This window comes from Orcinus orca, chromosome 16 (assembly GCF_937001465.1).
Source record: "Orcinus orca chromosome 16, mOrcOrc1.1, whole genome shotgun sequence".
NCBI classification, from domain to species: Eukaryota; Metazoa; Chordata; class Mammalia; order Artiodactyla; family Delphinidae; genus Orcinus; species Orcinus orca.
This window is the reverse complement of record NC_064574.1, coordinates 40,726,877-40,743,344: the sequence shown is the minus strand read 5'-3', so window position 1 is coordinate 40,743,344 and position 16,468 is coordinate 40,726,877. Positions and strand designations below refer to the sequence as shown.

At 42.0% G+C, this 16,468-nt stretch overlaps 1 protein-coding gene across 2 annotated transcripts in view; it reads left to right on the top strand.

Annotated features, from left to right (window-relative positions):
• The window catches only part of SEL1L2 (SEL1L2 adaptor subunit of ERAD E3 ligase), a 115,747-nt gene extending 100,092 nt beyond the window's left edge, over positions 1–15,655 (top strand). The window contains exons 15-20 of one of the 2 annotated variants that reach the window (XM_033440344.2): positions 1,758–1,906; positions 3,059–3,224; positions 3,339–3,413; positions 7,496–7,668; positions 15,022–15,150; positions 15,292–15,655. In XM_033440344.2, the coding sequence (XP_033296235.1) occupies positions 1,758–1,906; positions 3,059–3,224; positions 3,339–3,413; positions 7,496–7,668; positions 15,022–15,150; positions 15,292–15,411 (812 nt within the window). In that variant the 3' untranslated portion in view covers positions 15,412–15,655. Of the gene's footprint in view, positions 1–1,757; positions 1,907–3,058; positions 3,225–3,338; positions 3,414–7,495; positions 7,669–15,021; positions 15,151–15,288 lie in introns of both variants that reach the window. The other variant, XM_049699217.1, reaches the window with a different exon arrangement.
• Positions 15,656–16,468: the final 813 nt, after the last annotated feature.

Below are 16,468 nucleotides of genomic sequence, written 5' to 3'. Positions count from 1 at the left end.
AGTATAATTTTTGGCAGAAAAAAGAGAGCCAGCCAGTGGAGGTGGTTAATGTGTCATGGGAGAGATGAGATAACTGATGAAGAGATTCTGGGAATATTTAGGTGGCATTTCTGATCTAATCTGACCAGTGGCAAATCTGAAAGTATCTGATCAGGTCCAGGTAGGTGGGGGTCTCATTAGCTTTGATGAAGAGGAGGGATTTCTCACCATCAAAGACTGGAGAGACAGTGGAATAGATGGTGCAGTTGTAAATCTGGGGAGAGGGGCAAGTGAGGAAAGATAATGTGAGGGTTCCCTCCATGAGCTCAGAGGTACAAAGTCATCTTCTGAGAGCGAAGGTAGAGTGGTTGGGGTAGGTGGTCTCAGAAAGCCATGAAGGTTTGTAATAATCTTTGTGGGGACTGAGAGAGAGTGGCCAAGACACGTGTCAGGACATCTGAGCACACCTGAGTAACCCTGCTGAGTCCTTCCTATCAGGTGGAGCAAGGGCAGCAACAGACTGCATCATCAAGAAGACAGGCCTGGTGGCTTCCCTGGTGGTACAGTGGTTGAGAGTCCGCTTGCCGATGCAGGGGACGCGGGTTCGTGCCCCGGTCCGGGAAGATCTCACATACCGCAGAGCATCTGGGCCCGTGAGCCATGGCCGCTGAGCCTGCGCGTCCGGAGCCTGTGCTCCACAACGGGAGAGGCCACAACAGTGAGAGGCCCGCGTACCACAAAAAAAAAAAAAAAAAGACAGGTCTGGCCAAGAGGCCAGCTGGCATTTTCCACAATAGCCCAGGTGGAGGGCCTGTTCTCTACGGTTTTGGGAGGTTGCCTAAGATAGCCTTGTTCTTCTAGTTTATTCCAAATCCCAGGCCCAGGGTCTATCAGATTCCTCAAGCATCTAGAATAAGAGTAATAGTTATGGCTAATGTTTAAGTCTTTACATGTATTTACTCATTTAGTCCTCTCAACACATCTAGGGGGTAGCCCACCATTTCTAGATGAGCAAACTGAGCCATATCAAGGTCAAACATCTTACACAAGATCATACACTTGGTGGAGCTGGGACTCAAACCCAAGTGACCTGCCTCCAGAGCCTTTGCTCTTAGCAGCAACATGGTACTGCTTCTAAAGGCTAAGAAATGTTAGAGCTGGAAGGCAGTTTCAGAACCACCTAGTGAAAGCCCTTCCTTTTGCAAATGAAGTGCCTATGGGGGCCCAGGTCACAAAAGGAGTAATGGGAGAGTCAGGACAAGAATCCCAGCTGCTGGGAGTAGCTGATTCTCCATCCTAGCTCCAAATGCCTTGCTCCAAGCAATGAGCTGAGTCTGAGCTGGGCCTCCTGGAGCTGGGATTTACTGGCTCCAAACTCCATAGTTATGGCTGGGAGGAGCTATACTGGTCTCCTGGTGTGGAAGGATGACAGGGATGGTGACACACATCCTGGAGGGCCTTCTGGTCCTCAGAGACTACCACTTGGTCTCCTTTTCATTAATTGCAGTTATACCATATTGAGGAGATGTTTTCATGAGACTAAACAGTCCATCTCCTTCAGTTTTCTGAATGGGTCGAGAACATACATTTCCATATTCTTACTTAAAATCTGACTCAACTTTTTTCCCCCAGATAGTAGATCTAGAGTAGCTTGACTTTTGGTTGGCTTTTCTCATCCTATTTAAAATAGCAGGAATCACTATGAGCATTACATCCATAGATTATAATGTAAAAAACAATGTAAATAAGGGGTGGCTCAAAATAATTTTAATTTTCAGCTGGCTCTGGAGTATGGAAGGATTATAAACTTGCCTTCAAATATTTTTACTTGGCATCTCAGAGTGGGCAGCCCCTCGCCATTTATTACCTGGCCAAGATGTACGCCACAGGAACAGGAGTGTTAAGATCGTGCAGAACTGCTGTGGAGGTAAATCACGGGCTATTTCTAAAGCACTTTTCATTTATCACAGAGAGGAGGTGATACTGTCCTTAGATTGTTGGTGTCTTTGATTTTATAGATATTATCTTGTTTCTTCCAGCTGACAATGTGGACACCGACATTTGCCAGGGAGGAAAAGCAGTGATGTAACTCAGACTGGGAAAGGGAGGAAGAGAAATGATCCCTCCTGTCTTGCATCTGGCTTTTCATCAAGTTCAGAGCTCGCCTCCGAATTCAGTTATGGAGCTCTGTTTCAGCTTTCAATCAAATCTCCAGGGCAATTTGGCACTTCTAGTAGGATTGGGAGTTGCGACTTGGGACATGAAAGGCTTGATTTAGCCTAGAAAATGCAGCTCACTTCTTCCCAGAAAGCCAGGTCCTTAGGTTTTTCTGATGATTTGGATGACAATTGAGAAAGTGAATTCTTTCAGCCTGGGATAGTGATGCAGTTTTCAAAAGAAGGCTTTTAGGACCTTAATGTCCTTCATTGATTCATGAAACACTTCCCCTGCACCAATATAAATACATTCCTGTTGCAACCTGGCCCCTCTGAAATTCGTTTCAAAACCTGCCAGCTAATAATCTATCTTTAGATTTGCTCCTTTGCCGATTCCTAATGAATTATGTATGGTTAACCTCTTTTGGTTACATAAGGGCTATTCAACTAAGTTGCCTGTTGTCCCCACAGAGCTCTGCACACCTCCCTCACGGTTATGTCACCTACACCCTCAGGCACTGTCTTCCCTTCATTCTCTCTTCTCCACATCAGCTGCAGCCTTATAACGCACCCTCGCAGGGCAGCAGCGTCCAGAAAATCCCTTTTATTAAAAAACAGAAGTCGTTACATTCTGTTGTCCTGCCAAATAGCCCCCAAGTCAGAAAAGTTCATTTACACATATTTAAAACAAGCCTCAGGAAGTGTAAGCTCAAGACAAAAAAAAAAAAAAATACACACCTGTAATCTTCATGCCTGTGAAAGGTATTAACACCTCACCCTAAACAATTTTCAAAAGCCATGCTTTAGACCTAAAATCCTTGCCTGACCAGCCAGCAGGAACTGAAGACTGAGGTTATTTATCATTTACCTGGAATGAAGTGTGTTGGCTAACTAGTCTGCTTGATTTCTCTTTGTATATACAGCTTTATAAAGGTGTCTGTGAACTAGGCCACTGGGCTGAGAAATTCCTGACAGCATACTTTGCCTATAAGAATGGCGATATAGATTCTTCTCTTGTTCAATATGCACTACTTGCAGAAATGGGTTATGAAGTAGCTCAAAGCAATTCAGCATTCATTTTGGAATCTAGTAAGATACGTTATAATTCTCTGCAATTCCCCAATCATACATATGCATATATGACTTTAGTGTAGGGGTATTTTAAGCCTTCCTAATGGAATGTCTCCTTTTTTTTTTTTTTAGAAAAAGCTAAAATCCTTGAAAAAGAGAAGATGTATCCAATGGCACTTCTCCTATGGAATCGAGCTGCCACTCAAGGTACAGAACTTAGATAAAAATGAGCACTACTTGGCCCCTGTCCACTATTATGCATCTGATTTGCTCCGGCTGAGTTCTTGGGCACATAGGCAGAAAGGTGCAGAATATCTAGCAGGTGGTATTTCAAACTGATGTTAGGGTCAGTCTTTGGTTAGAGGTCATTTCCAGGAACTTCTTTTGTTATTCTCAAGGTCTCCAGTTTAGCAGACCATAGGAATTTTTCTACGGCTCTGTCTCCATGACACCAGAACGGTTGTTTGAAACATGGCAGTTTTACTCAAGACATCAGTTTTCTTGGTCTGGCTTCAGTCACTCATTTGCTGAGTTTTTCTAAACTTATCAGAGATATGACCTATGTTTCAATGAGTTTATATAGGTTAAATTACTTATGGCTCTAAGACTTGTTTGATTTTTCTTTTAGAATATCCCGTTGAGGATTACCACAAGCTTCAGATCTCTATTATAACCATTAGCATGGTAGCATCAAGGGAAAAAAAGAATTAATTAGCAAGATCCTCCCCCCCGCCGTAGGGAGCGCTGGTGGGAAAGCAGTGGCAGGTGGCATTTGCATCACTATGTCTCATTCCATTCTTTCCCTAAAATTATATTACTAATAGCAGAGAGATTCTGCAAAGCTGTCACTATTGGCATTTGGGTATGTGAGGTGCTCTCTTACGGTAAGAGAGCAATTTTACTTCCAATTAAATTTCTTAAAATTGTCTCGGGCTAAGGCCGAATCATCCCTTTTCTATAAGAATTGAATGGGATAAAAACAATTCTCAGCTGATGCTAATATGAGGCAGAAGCAAAAGTCACAGTGGTGCCTTCTCAGGTCCAGCTGAGCTGGTACTGCAGCAGCAAGCCATCTGTGTGATTTTAGTGAGAAATTCCCTAAAACAAGAAAAGTCTCTGTTTTCTAAAATGTTTGGAGTAAGGAAACAGCACCAGCAACCCCTCAGCTATGGCAAATCATCTGAATTGTAACAAATACAGGTTTATTCCAAGCCAGGAAATGCTGTGGAAATTGCACTAAGGAAAAGAGACATTGAAAATGAGAGGACATTAATATTAAACAGAATTCACCAATATAAAACTGTCAGACCACTAAAAATAATTGTGTGTCACCAGAGAGGTCAGGCATGATTGTCCCCAAAGATATGGTTGCTGAATGGCTGTCTTGAGCTTAGGAAATCTAGTAATGGAAGTTAGGTTTCCAATCTGTCATTGGCGATGTTTCTTCCAGGAGTGTGAGGAGGGTGCTGAACCATAAGGACTCAGCCACCAGCCTGTGACTGTGAAATTGGAGGGGAAATCCCTCCCACTGTCTAGTGACCCGCTAGGAGCCTGTCAGGATTGCCACATGCCCCCCACCCCCATCAGCCCCCTAATTAGGGTGGAGCTGAATCCTCTGGAGAATCTGCTTGTTCACAACATTTCATTCTTAGAGACCTCAGGGGTCCTGCTTTACTGCTTGCAAAGCTTGAAAATGCAGAGTCCTGTTCTTTTGTGGCTATGGTGCAGAAGGAATCTTCGGGTCAAAGGAAGATAGCTTTGGGCAAAATTAAAAATGGAGTGGGTTTCTCTTTAGAGCTCGAGGGGTCTCTTGCTCTGCAGGCCCCTCTGAGCCCCTCTCCTGGACGTCATTTCTATGAGGTCTTACCCCGAGCTACCTGTACATTTTGAAGCACCTGAGAAGCAAACCCTGACAACTAATATCTTTTGCAGCTTAAGAAGTTTACGACGTTACTTCTACTCCAAGAAAACTAAAGACGGCTCATGGTATTACATTTTAGTATAGGGTTCCAGAAGACTAAAAGAACTTCAGAACCCAAAGGAATCAATTCCAAAAAATGTTAGGCTTTGCGTTAGGCCAAATGGGAAGAAAAACTTGGAAGGAGTCCTATAGCTCTTAATGATACACATCAGACCATACCACACAGCGTACTTTCCCCTTTTCCAAGTAAGCCTAGACTGTACCAGCGGGGTTAGCCACAGCTGAAGTGGATGTCCTACATGAGCATTCTCCTACATGGGCCCCAAAGAGACGCTTAGAGGTCATCCCTAAGTGGCCTTCAAAAGACTGAAGTCTCATATCTTAAAAAGTCACGTGAATTTTTTTCTACTCCTGAATATTTTCATGTTTGTTGGAAACTAAGATTGTAAAATACTTAACATCTGGGGGAAGCATTTTCTAAAAAGTTTCCTACCCTGTCTATCCATTCATTCCATAAATATTCATCAAGTACCATTCTCATCCTGGTACTATATCAGTGATCAAGAGCTTCAAAATTCTCTCTCATGAAAGAGAGAGAGAAAATAAACTAGTAAACAAATAAGATAAGAGAGATACATGCTGTGAGGAAATAAAACATGGAGATGGGATGGATAACTACTGGGATGTAGTCTGACAAGGTAGTCAGAGAAGGCTCTGGAAGGGAAGCGAAGTTTGCAGTGAGACCAGAATGATGAGTCAGAGGAACTGCAAACATGCCAGGCAGAGGGGCTTGAAGAATCTTACTGCAGGGATGCCGAGGCAAGAATGAGCTCGGTGTGTTGAAGGAATATTAAGAAGGCTAGAGCATCCCGAGAAAGTGACATGTGGTAAGCCCAGCCAGGGAGGCAGAAGACAGATAAGGCACAACTTGTAGGTCAGGTAAGGAATCTGGATGTTATTCCAAGTGCAAAGTGAAGCGCTTGGGGGTTTTAATACAGGGAATAACGTGATTTGATTTTACATTTGAAAAAGATCATCTTGGCTGTTGTGTGGAGAACAGATCGAAAAGTGTAGCTAAAAGCACATTTTGGAGGCTGCTGTAGTATTCCAGGCTTAGACTAGATGGTGGAGGAGCTGGAGAGAAACAGGTGTGTTTTAAAGGTAGAACCAACAGGATTTGCTGATGGATTTGATAATGAAAGTGAGGGGAAAGAACTGGGAATAATTCCCCTAGATTTATGGCCTGAAAAATTGTGGTGCTGGCACTGATAGAGGAAAGGAACTGATGACTTTGTTCGGGGGAAGGGGTAGCAGGGAGTTAAGAATCTCTAGTGGATGTTTTAAGTCTGAGATCCAGGCAGAGAAGTCAAGAAGGCAGTTGTAAGAATCTGGGGCTTAGAGAGAGATGGAATATAAAGTTCAGAAATAGGAAACATAGAGCCATGGAACTAGATGAGGTCACCTGGAAAGAGAGTTGAGATAGAGCAGAGTGGAGGAGAGAGGAGGGGAAGGGAGGAGAGGAGAGAAAAGAAGGGAGAGGAGCTGGGGAAAAAGGAGTCAGTAACGAGCCCTTGATATTCCAACATTTAGAAGCTGGGTAGAGGAGGAGTCAGGCAAGAGTTTGAAAAGGACAGGCCTCTGAGGCAGGAGGGAAGTCAAGAGAAGAAAGGGCGTGGGCAGACAGCACCAGTGATTCCAATGCTGCTTAGTGGTCCAGTGAGATGAGGACAAGAAGTGACCAGGGGATCTGGCTGCGTGGAGGTTATCGACCACCTTAAAAATAGCAGTTTCTTGGAGGAGGGAGCAGCAGCCAGAGTGGGGTGGGTTGAAGAGTATGTGGGAGGAGAAGCTTTGGAGACAGTGAGTGTAGAACACACTTTTGAAAAGGCTGAGTGTGAAGTGAACAGAGAAATGGGGAGTAGTTACAAGGAGATGCCATGGGATAAAGGTTTGGTTTTGTTCATAGAAGATACCAAAGTGTGTTTGGATGACTCATGGGACTAGAACAGGGGCAGAAACTGGTGATGCAGGAGAGCAGAGCTTCAGGAGTGAAGGCTAAGAAAAGGAAGGGTGGGATCCAGTTTCCCAAGAATTGACCTACCTTCAAAAAATGAATCTAAAAGGTAAAATTGATAATTTTTTATTCTTTAAGAACATTTGTACTATACTGTGGGAGTTATCCTACAATAAAGACAGCTAGCATTGTGTGTCATATCCATAAATCATATCTAATTCTGATTCTGGGATTCCGAGTGTTTTTTTCTTTTTTTATATAGATTATCATTAGGCTGATACTAATGATTTACTAGGAACTACACATGAATCATTTGAGTTATTATTCTCCTTCTCTTTCTAATATTTCTATCAGGCAATGCATTCGCTAGAGTGAAAATTGGAGATTACCATTACTATGGCTACGGGACTAAGAAAGACTATCAAACAGCAGCCACGCATTACAGCATCGCAGCCAAGAAATACCACAGCGCACAAGCCATGTTCAACCTGGCCTATATGTACGAACATGGTTTAGGTATCGCAAAGGTAATTGTGCTGGTAATAATCCAACCTAGTAACGGCAGCTGTACAGGAAGGAAAATGTATAACGTTTTACATTTCATTGATGTCATCAATGTAGAGAAAAAGACTTAATATTTGCTGAGTCCCTCCCACATGCCAACACATTTTATGTATCCTGATATAACCCTATGAGGTAGAATTTATTTTCTCCATGACGCCCAAGGATGGAACTAACGAGGAGAATAAATCTAGTCTTGGCCAATTTGATTCATAGTAAATTCATGCTTTTTCCAGCAACACTAGTAGGCCCTGCCCCCACTGCCTTCCACCCACAGGCCTTTTTCCATTAAAATTTCCATTGACTCACAAGCTCTCAGTAATAAGGAGAAAGTGAGAATGAGATCAGAGCTGGATACAGAGGTGGCATTAATCCAGAAACGTCTTTTGAAACACCCACTGTGTACATGACATAATGCCGAGTGCTCTAGAGAAGCCCAAGAAAACAGATCTCCATCCTTCAAAGACTACACCCGACTTGAGGAGATGAGGCGTATTCATTAAGAGGGCTAACACTACAAGGTGATAGCGGGTAGATCCTTCAGACAGTCAGTGTAATTAAGGCAGAAGATGGCATTAGGGTCTGACAGGGTGAGAAAGGTGATTACGATAGCCAGGTGTTGGCGTGTTATGTATACCATGTCATTTAAGTCACATAACCACTCAATGAGACGCATCCTATCATTGTCCTTGTTGTTTGCGTCAGGAAATCACAGTGCAGGTTAAGTCATAGGGCTGAGTTTGCAGGGCTCATTGGTGGTGGAGCCATCATTCGAACCCAGATCTGGCTGACCCCACATTGCTGCTGGAAAGAGTTGGGCCCGGCACTACTGAATTTTCTATGCTTTCTTTTTCCTTCCAGTTGTGATAGTAATTGGGAATTATTGGTGGGGAATTTCCTAGCTGACAACTGCTCATGTGCACACGGCTGCAAGAGCTTCTCATTCAGGTGCCAACAATCCAATGGTAGAGACCCCTGCCTTCGGGTGCTCTCCTGTGCCTGCCTCTTGACGGATCACTTTTCATCATCCCCAGAACCCTAAGCAGTAGAAAGAATGTCAAATCCAAATGCAGTCTGTTTTCCCCATTCCTAGCAGGTGCAAGCTTCCTGTTTTAAACATTGGGGCAGGCAGGACTGGCTCGAATAGCTAGAGTGGATGATCCTTTGGATGTTATTAAGCCATACTCCCTTCCCCTCCAACTGTCATCCACATCTGTAAAACAGAACAGCGATACAAGCCCTGCCCCAGGCTTTGAGGATAAAACCAATAAGCCTTTGTGAAAGGGCTTTGTAGTGAAACAGTGTGTGGAATGACTTTTTTAGATCAGAAGAGAATGTGAGCGATTGCTAAGTAAGACTTCAAGAGGATTAAAGCTTTTGTTCATCATTCCCCATGTAAAACGTAACAATATTGGTGAGAGGAGCATTGTGTGTATAGGATAAAAGTGATCCCACCCCATGGGTTAAATTCAGATTAGCTCTCCTGCCCCCATATGAATCCAGAAGGACTTAACAGCCCCATTGTCCTCACAGTGAGGTCATTTAGCAGTGACTCCCTGGGGTGGGGAGAGCTGTCCTCTCAGGACACAAGGCCGACTACACAGCCCACTGTGTCGGGTGTTCAGTTTTCCTCCTTTAAGTCACTGCTGGCTCTCTCCTAGGCACTTTCTTCACAATGTCCAAAAGCAGTTGTCGAGACATATATTTCATACATCTAGAAAAACTTTGAAGTTTCTCTCTAGCCACATTTCTGTTCTTTTCGGTCGGGGTTCTTGTTAAATCGTGGGTAGTTCATTTTGATCAGTCTCTCTGTCACAGATAAATTTTTTCCTACAGAAAGTCTCTACCTATAGAAAAAGAAAGAGGCTGAGCTTAACCTCAGACCTGGACACGGGAATTTTAGATTTAGTTAATGAGGGAATTTTAGATTTAGTTAATTTAGTTAATGAGGGGCCATTGCTCTTTGTCTTTATTAATTTCTTTTGTTTAGCAATTAGTAAAATAATTACCAACTACCCAGGGGCCAAGTTTATTAATCTTGCTATCTCGTAGTCAAATTAATGAGGAGATATCACCTCTTCTAATTTTTAAAATGAATATGCTGATAATTAAAAGTTCAAAGCTTGTTCCATTTATGGTTAATGAAAGCAAAGCAGTTAGAACAGGCTTTCATAGCACCCAAGACATCGAGTAGTTATGCATGTCTTCAGCAAGGCTCTTTGCAATCCTCTCTATTAGTTAAACCTCATGCAAACCAGTGGGACAGGTGAGTCTAACATCATTACCAGGATTTCTCTGAGAATCAAAAAAAGTTTTGGTAAACTCTGAATGTAAGCCCCCTGGAAAAAGGAAGTAAGGTATAAATCGACTCTTGGTAAATCAGTGTAAAAATATGGGTCATTATTTTTCTCATCCGTCTTTAGGAAAGGATTTGGGACTAGGGTGATGTAGGTCAATTATCCCAATAGCTTCACTGAGAAACATCTCATTCCCCAGTTTCCGCCCTTGAGTTAAGCTCACTTGACTTAACTGTGGACCAGGACTGACTGTACCATTGTTTTGGGAACACAAAATAATACCTAGGGAGAAACTGAGAGATGACCTGAACTAATTTAGAAATATAAGCACTCGGCTCACAATTTGTTATGAAACTCCTTCTCAATTTATACTTGATTCAGAAGTCCTTCAAAAATTTAATAACCATGAAAAAAACCTGTTGCCCATCCTCTCCTGCCCATTCCTTCTGGCCTTATCCCGGTTCAGGCCAGAATTTCTACTTGTTGTAAAGGATCCTCAGGGGTCTCCCATTCTAGTGTTCTTCCTTGAACTGTGTGGCCAGAGAAAGCTCTGTCCACCAAAGATTTACCACCAACAAGAAACATCCACACTTGACTGTTGAATGTGTTAAACCATTGAAATTTGGGAGTTTATTGGTTGCAGATGTTAGCATTACTTTAGTTAACACACAATACAGCTAACGAAGCCCCACTGGGTTATTCTGGATAAAGTATAACTCTAGTACTGCTACCCCTCCACCACACTCCTCCCAAAAGATGCACACACACATGCACACAAATACAAGCCAACAAACACAAAAATAAAAGAATCTTACTGACTTTCTATTGCTTAATGAAGTCCAGACTTCTTACCCTGGCATTCAAACCCTCCCTGACCTAATCCATCTTGACAATAATGGCTTGATATGCCACTATTTCCCTATATATCTTCTAGACTGCTTTTCCTTTCCCCGCAAGACCTTGAACTGCACCCTCCTGACCTTAGGTCACATCACCCCATTTGCTGGAATGATCTTCTCCCACATTTTTGCCCATTGAAGACCAATCCATTTTTCAAAGAATAGCTCCAGTATCATCACCTCTATGAACCCTTCAATGAAGCCCTAGATTTAAAAGACATCTGCTTCTAAACTACCATGGTAACATGCCTTGCTTTTCTTCATTCATTTATTTACTCAAATATTTATCAAGTCCTTGTTTTGTGTCAAGAAGGATCTGAGAACAAGACACCCTTCAAAGCGTTCATAGTCTACTGTGGAAGAGACACGTCCATAACTAAAGTGAAAGCCCAAAATGATGTGCATGCATGCACACACAAGTGAAATACTATAAACTTGTTAAAGAGGAAACCATTCAGGTAGAGGAATCAGTACTGTCAGATTCTGTTCTAAAATGTTTTTGTAACATAGAGTATAAGACACACATGATGCTGTTTTTATGTTTTCATTTTTTTCCTTTGTTTTGTTTTTAAAATGGAAGAAAGCAGGTATGTTTTAAGATACTGACTAGAAAATCTATCTAAATTAAGAAAAGAGGTGAGAGGAAATGAGTTTCAATATATATAGTTAGACCTACTAAATAACACATTTTTTGGATCCTACAGGGAAAACAAAACCACATCTACTGAATAAATTATAAGTAGATCTGTCAAAAATAAAAGTAATTATGGCACGAAGCATTTTTATTTTTTTCATTTGTCTGGTCTGACCTCCTATGGAGTGTTAGAGCTGAAGCTTTAAACACCAGAATAGAATTATTTTCTGGAAAGGCCAAACTAAAGTTTGACATTAAAATGGCCCCCTCGGAAATATGACAGGACAAAATATACATCTCTTAGAAATGGTCATAACCTTTCTTGAAATACATGTCTATTATCTAATGAAATAATCAGAAATGTGCAAAAAAATTTGTGTGTGTATACCTTTATTTATTAGAAAAAAACCCTACAAACAACCAAAATACTCCAAAATAGAGAACATGTTATATAAACTATTGTGTGGTGGTATACTACTCCATTATGTACTTTATGGCCTAGTGACTAAGTGAGCAGGCTAGACGCAGACTCTCTGGATTTGAATCTCAGCTCTGCCATTTACAAGTCATATGAATTTAGATAAGTGACTTAACCTCTCAGCGCCTCAGTTTCTTCATCTTTAAAATGAAGTTAATAATATCATCTGCCCTACAGAATTGTAACAGGGTTTAAGTAAACGACAGTGGTGAATGTCACACAGTAAATATTTAATAAGTACTAGCCATTATTATGAAATACTGTACAACCATTAAAAATAAAAGTATTATAGGCTAAAGGAATATCTTAGGACATGGTATATTTTTTGAAATATATCGTTAACTTAAGAAAACAGAAGACAAAGTATCATACAGAATGAAAAATTCCTAAATTAAAAGTATGTATGTATGAATATATACAAAAACACTGGAATGCTGGAAGGATGTGTATGAAATATCAGTAGTTACCTCTGTACAGTGAGATTGTGGGTGTTTTTTCCTTGTTTGTTCACCTCTGTATTTTCAAAGTTTCCTCTAATTAACATATTTATAATAAGAAAACAAGAATGAATTATTCAAAAAACTACCTCTGTCCCAGTATAAGACATTTTTGATGACACCCAAAGATTCGGGGCTGGAAAACTCCTGAGTCATGTAACTGAACAATTTTCACAAACCAGATCCTTTATTGCTGGAGAATTCTATATCTTTAAGTTATAAGCAGCTTTTGAACATGTGAGCATAGGGCGGTACTTTGGCACACCTGACATTAGAGTTAGAAACACTTAAGAAGTCTGTAGATAGGTTTATATAATCTCCTAAATCACTGAATTTAAAGCAAAATAAACTCAAACGTACCACAGAGAAGTTAAATGTAAGTGGACTGGATGTGCAATGGACTTAAATAATGAACCCTAGCCATCATCAAAGCACAATTTATCACGGGGAATTTTCTTTGTGTGAATGGTTTGGATTTTTTTTACTAAGTAGGATCAAAGAACAAGCAGTCTTTTCTAGAGTCTAGTAATAAAATTTCTTTTATATGGGTTGCCCTAATTAGGCAGAAGGGTTTAGGATTTTCTTTCTCTGCGAATTTTAAAGAAAGACTTTCCTATCGCACCCCACCCCCATTGCGAATCGTGAGGCCACCTCGGCCGGGAGCCAGCTCATCCCACTTTAAATGGTACTTCTCTGCTATTTTTCATTATAAGCTAAGCAACTGAATTGTGATGTTTGTGCCTCAAGAAATAAATTAATAACTCTTGCCTGCCTCAAATAAGAAGGAAGGAATGAGATATCAACAAAGGTTGCCTCTCCTTGAACGTCCCATCCAAGTTAACATGCCTGTCACGTGTGGAGGTAACACCGCTGTTGTGATCTGTAGGGTGCTTTCAAGTGAACACCCTCTGAATTTGTTGGAATCAGAGACACATTTAGAGTTTTTATAACATCCATTTTCTCTGTTGCCAGGAAGATTTGTTTGGAACAGTCTCCTGAATTTTAATTATTTTAAGCAAGCATTATTCCTCTTTCTCAAACAAATACATTTACCAGTCCACGAAGCTTTGGAAAAAATTAAGAAATGACAAGCAAAACATAGCTGAGAGGACACCACCCAAGAAATGGGTTTAGCAGAGGCCTCAAGGATTCACAACTCTTGAACCCTGTGTAACGGGGGTCTGGGAGATGGAGAGGAGAAACAGAGAGATACTGGATGAGCACAATTTGTGAAAAATCCCTCTTCTTCCCCTTCTTTTGAAAATAATCCACAGGCACCCAAGCAAAGTATAATTCTGGCACTGGCCTAGGGTGCTTCAACCTGTAAAAGCAATTCTACTTAGCCTTTTCATTACTCGGTTTGGGAAAACAAAGCAAATATAAAGCAAACAAAAACAAGCCGTAAGTAGGTGAAAATGAAAGATTTTTGATCTACCATGGCGTAATTTAATGGGGAAAAACAAGTTCCTAAAAATATAGTACGTCATTTATGGAATCAAATTCCAGCCTGAGGACCAAAATAGTTTATTCGCTCATTCCTCGTTTATTCACTCATTTGATAAGTATTATCAAAGACTTGCTATGTGCTTAACACTTCATTAAGCACTGGGAATTCAGGGGTGAACAGGCAGTGCAAGCCCTTGTCTTCAGGGACCTGGAGACAGACAATGAATAAACAAATCCCATAACTTCAGGTATGATAAGTACTAGGAAGTCACTATCTGTATTGCCATTTGTTTGGGGAGATGTACTGTTAGTGTCTGTTCTCCTGCCCCTTTAATTGGAATTATACTTAAGGTCTGGTCCAGAGATATCCAAGAAAGCTCTTTGGAGTCTGTGTTGGTTTTCTATGGCTGCTCTAACAAATGACCACAAATTCAGTGCCTTAAAACCACACACATGTATCTCACAGTTTCTGTAGGTGAGAAAGCTAGGTGAGCTTGACCGGGTCCTCTCTGTAGGGTCTCACAGGCTGAAATAAAGGCTGTGCTCCTTACTGAGGGCTCTGGGGAAAAACCTGCTTCCAAGCTTATTCAGGTTGTTGGCCAAATTCAGTTTCTTGCGCTTATAGGACTGAGGGCCCCATTTCCTTGCTGGCTGTCCACATTCCTTCTCCTGTCTGCGTGGCCCCTCCACAAGGGCAAGTTGAGTCCTTCCCATCGCTAGAATCTCTGACTTCTCCTCTGCCACATCTCTCTGCCTTTCTCTTCTGCTCTCTGAGAAAACTCAGTGTTTAAGGGCTCATGTGATTACACTGAGTCCACCAGGTCATCCAGGACAATCTTCCTATCTTAAGGTCTGTAACCTCAATCACATTTGCAAAATTTGCTTTGCTATTGTAACATAACATATTAACAGGTTCCAAGGATTAGGGCATGAGCATCTTGTGGGGGCCATGGGGGAAGATTGTTCAGCCTACCAAAGATAAGTTACTGTATTTCAAACTATGGATTCCATTTAATTTCTCCCAAAGAATCTGTACCTAATGAGTATGGGCTGTTCTTCTCTTTCCAGGACGTTCGCTTGGCCAGGAGATTATATGATATGGCTGCTCAAACAAGTCCGGACGCTCACATACCTGTGTTCTTTGCCCTCACAAAACTGGAAACTGTGCATTTGTTTCGAGATATCCTGTTTTTTAATGTAAGTTTGTCTCAAATACGTCCCAAAAATCTCTGAAAACTCCAGTGAGCAACTCTTGGGAGATGGGATGGAGGTAGATGATGGTTCTGAATGAAGTGGGAGGCTTCGATTTATTTTTGACAGAATGTCTCTTGCCAGCAGTTTACCATGAGATGGAAATGGATGAAATTGGACAATACCCTTGGACCATACTGGGATTTATTTGTGATTGGCCTAATTGTTGCCGTGCTGATCTTCTTGCTTAGAAATCGCTACCTGTAGGATCTGGACCACAGAAAAAACCTGCTCACGGGGACCAGTTCACTTCAAGTCATCTTCACTAAATAAAAAATTTCCCCGTCAGACTCAGGAGTCTGCTGCTGATTTCCCATATAGGCCTGTGATGGAAAATGGACAAAGGTTGGGACCCATCCTCTGAGAAACCATTCCAGATCTCCTGCTTAGTTGAGGTGACCACTTGGGGAAGAGGGGATTGCTGGAGACTGATCACCTAAGATTTCCTTACAAGCTTCTCATCCTGGGGATCTAGTCCTGAGTTAGGGATAAAGACCACCCATTTTCACGTGGTTGTGACAGCCTGTCCCCTTTCAAGAGGACAAATGGGTTTCTTGGCTCCTACAGACATACTCCGCTTCGGGAGAAGCGGAGTTTTGGGAGGGCAAGAACACAGATCCCTCAGAATGTGATAAAGGCAAAAATTACAAACAGATGCTTTGTCTTATGGGAGTGATCTGGTGAACCACATTCTATCTCCAATGAGCCGAAATTCCTCATGGCATTGCTGTGCCAGGGGGACTGACTCAGCCTCCTCAGCCGGGGGCCTTCTATCAAAGCTCCCTTAGCAGCTGTGCAGTGAACGGCACCATTTGGGGTCTCTCCAGCTTGTACCCCTCTCTTCCATTCCTCACTGGACCCCTGTGGAATCCCCTTTGGAGTATCCATAAAGGGAGAAATTACCAGCCTCCTAGGACAGAGGCTAAAGGGCCCGGTTCTTTGTTTCCTCTGACAGGTGAAGCAGAGCTGCGGCCCAGTGCTGGGGACAGTGCAGGGAGAGAAGAGTGCAGGAGGCTCATGACTTATGTGAAGGGCCAGTCTTGGATCTCACCCTCACTGAGCCTCAGTTTCCTGATCTGCAAAGTGGGAAGATCTTCGAGATCTTAGAGAGCTGGTATGAGAATGAATGGGATAATGTATGTAAAAGAATTATCACAGGGTCCGGCATCTGGAATAAACTCCATAAATGGTAACTTGTAATATTCTCTAGAAGCTCATGGCAAGTTGCTTGGAATATGCGGACAGCTGAGTTGATAGCACTCAA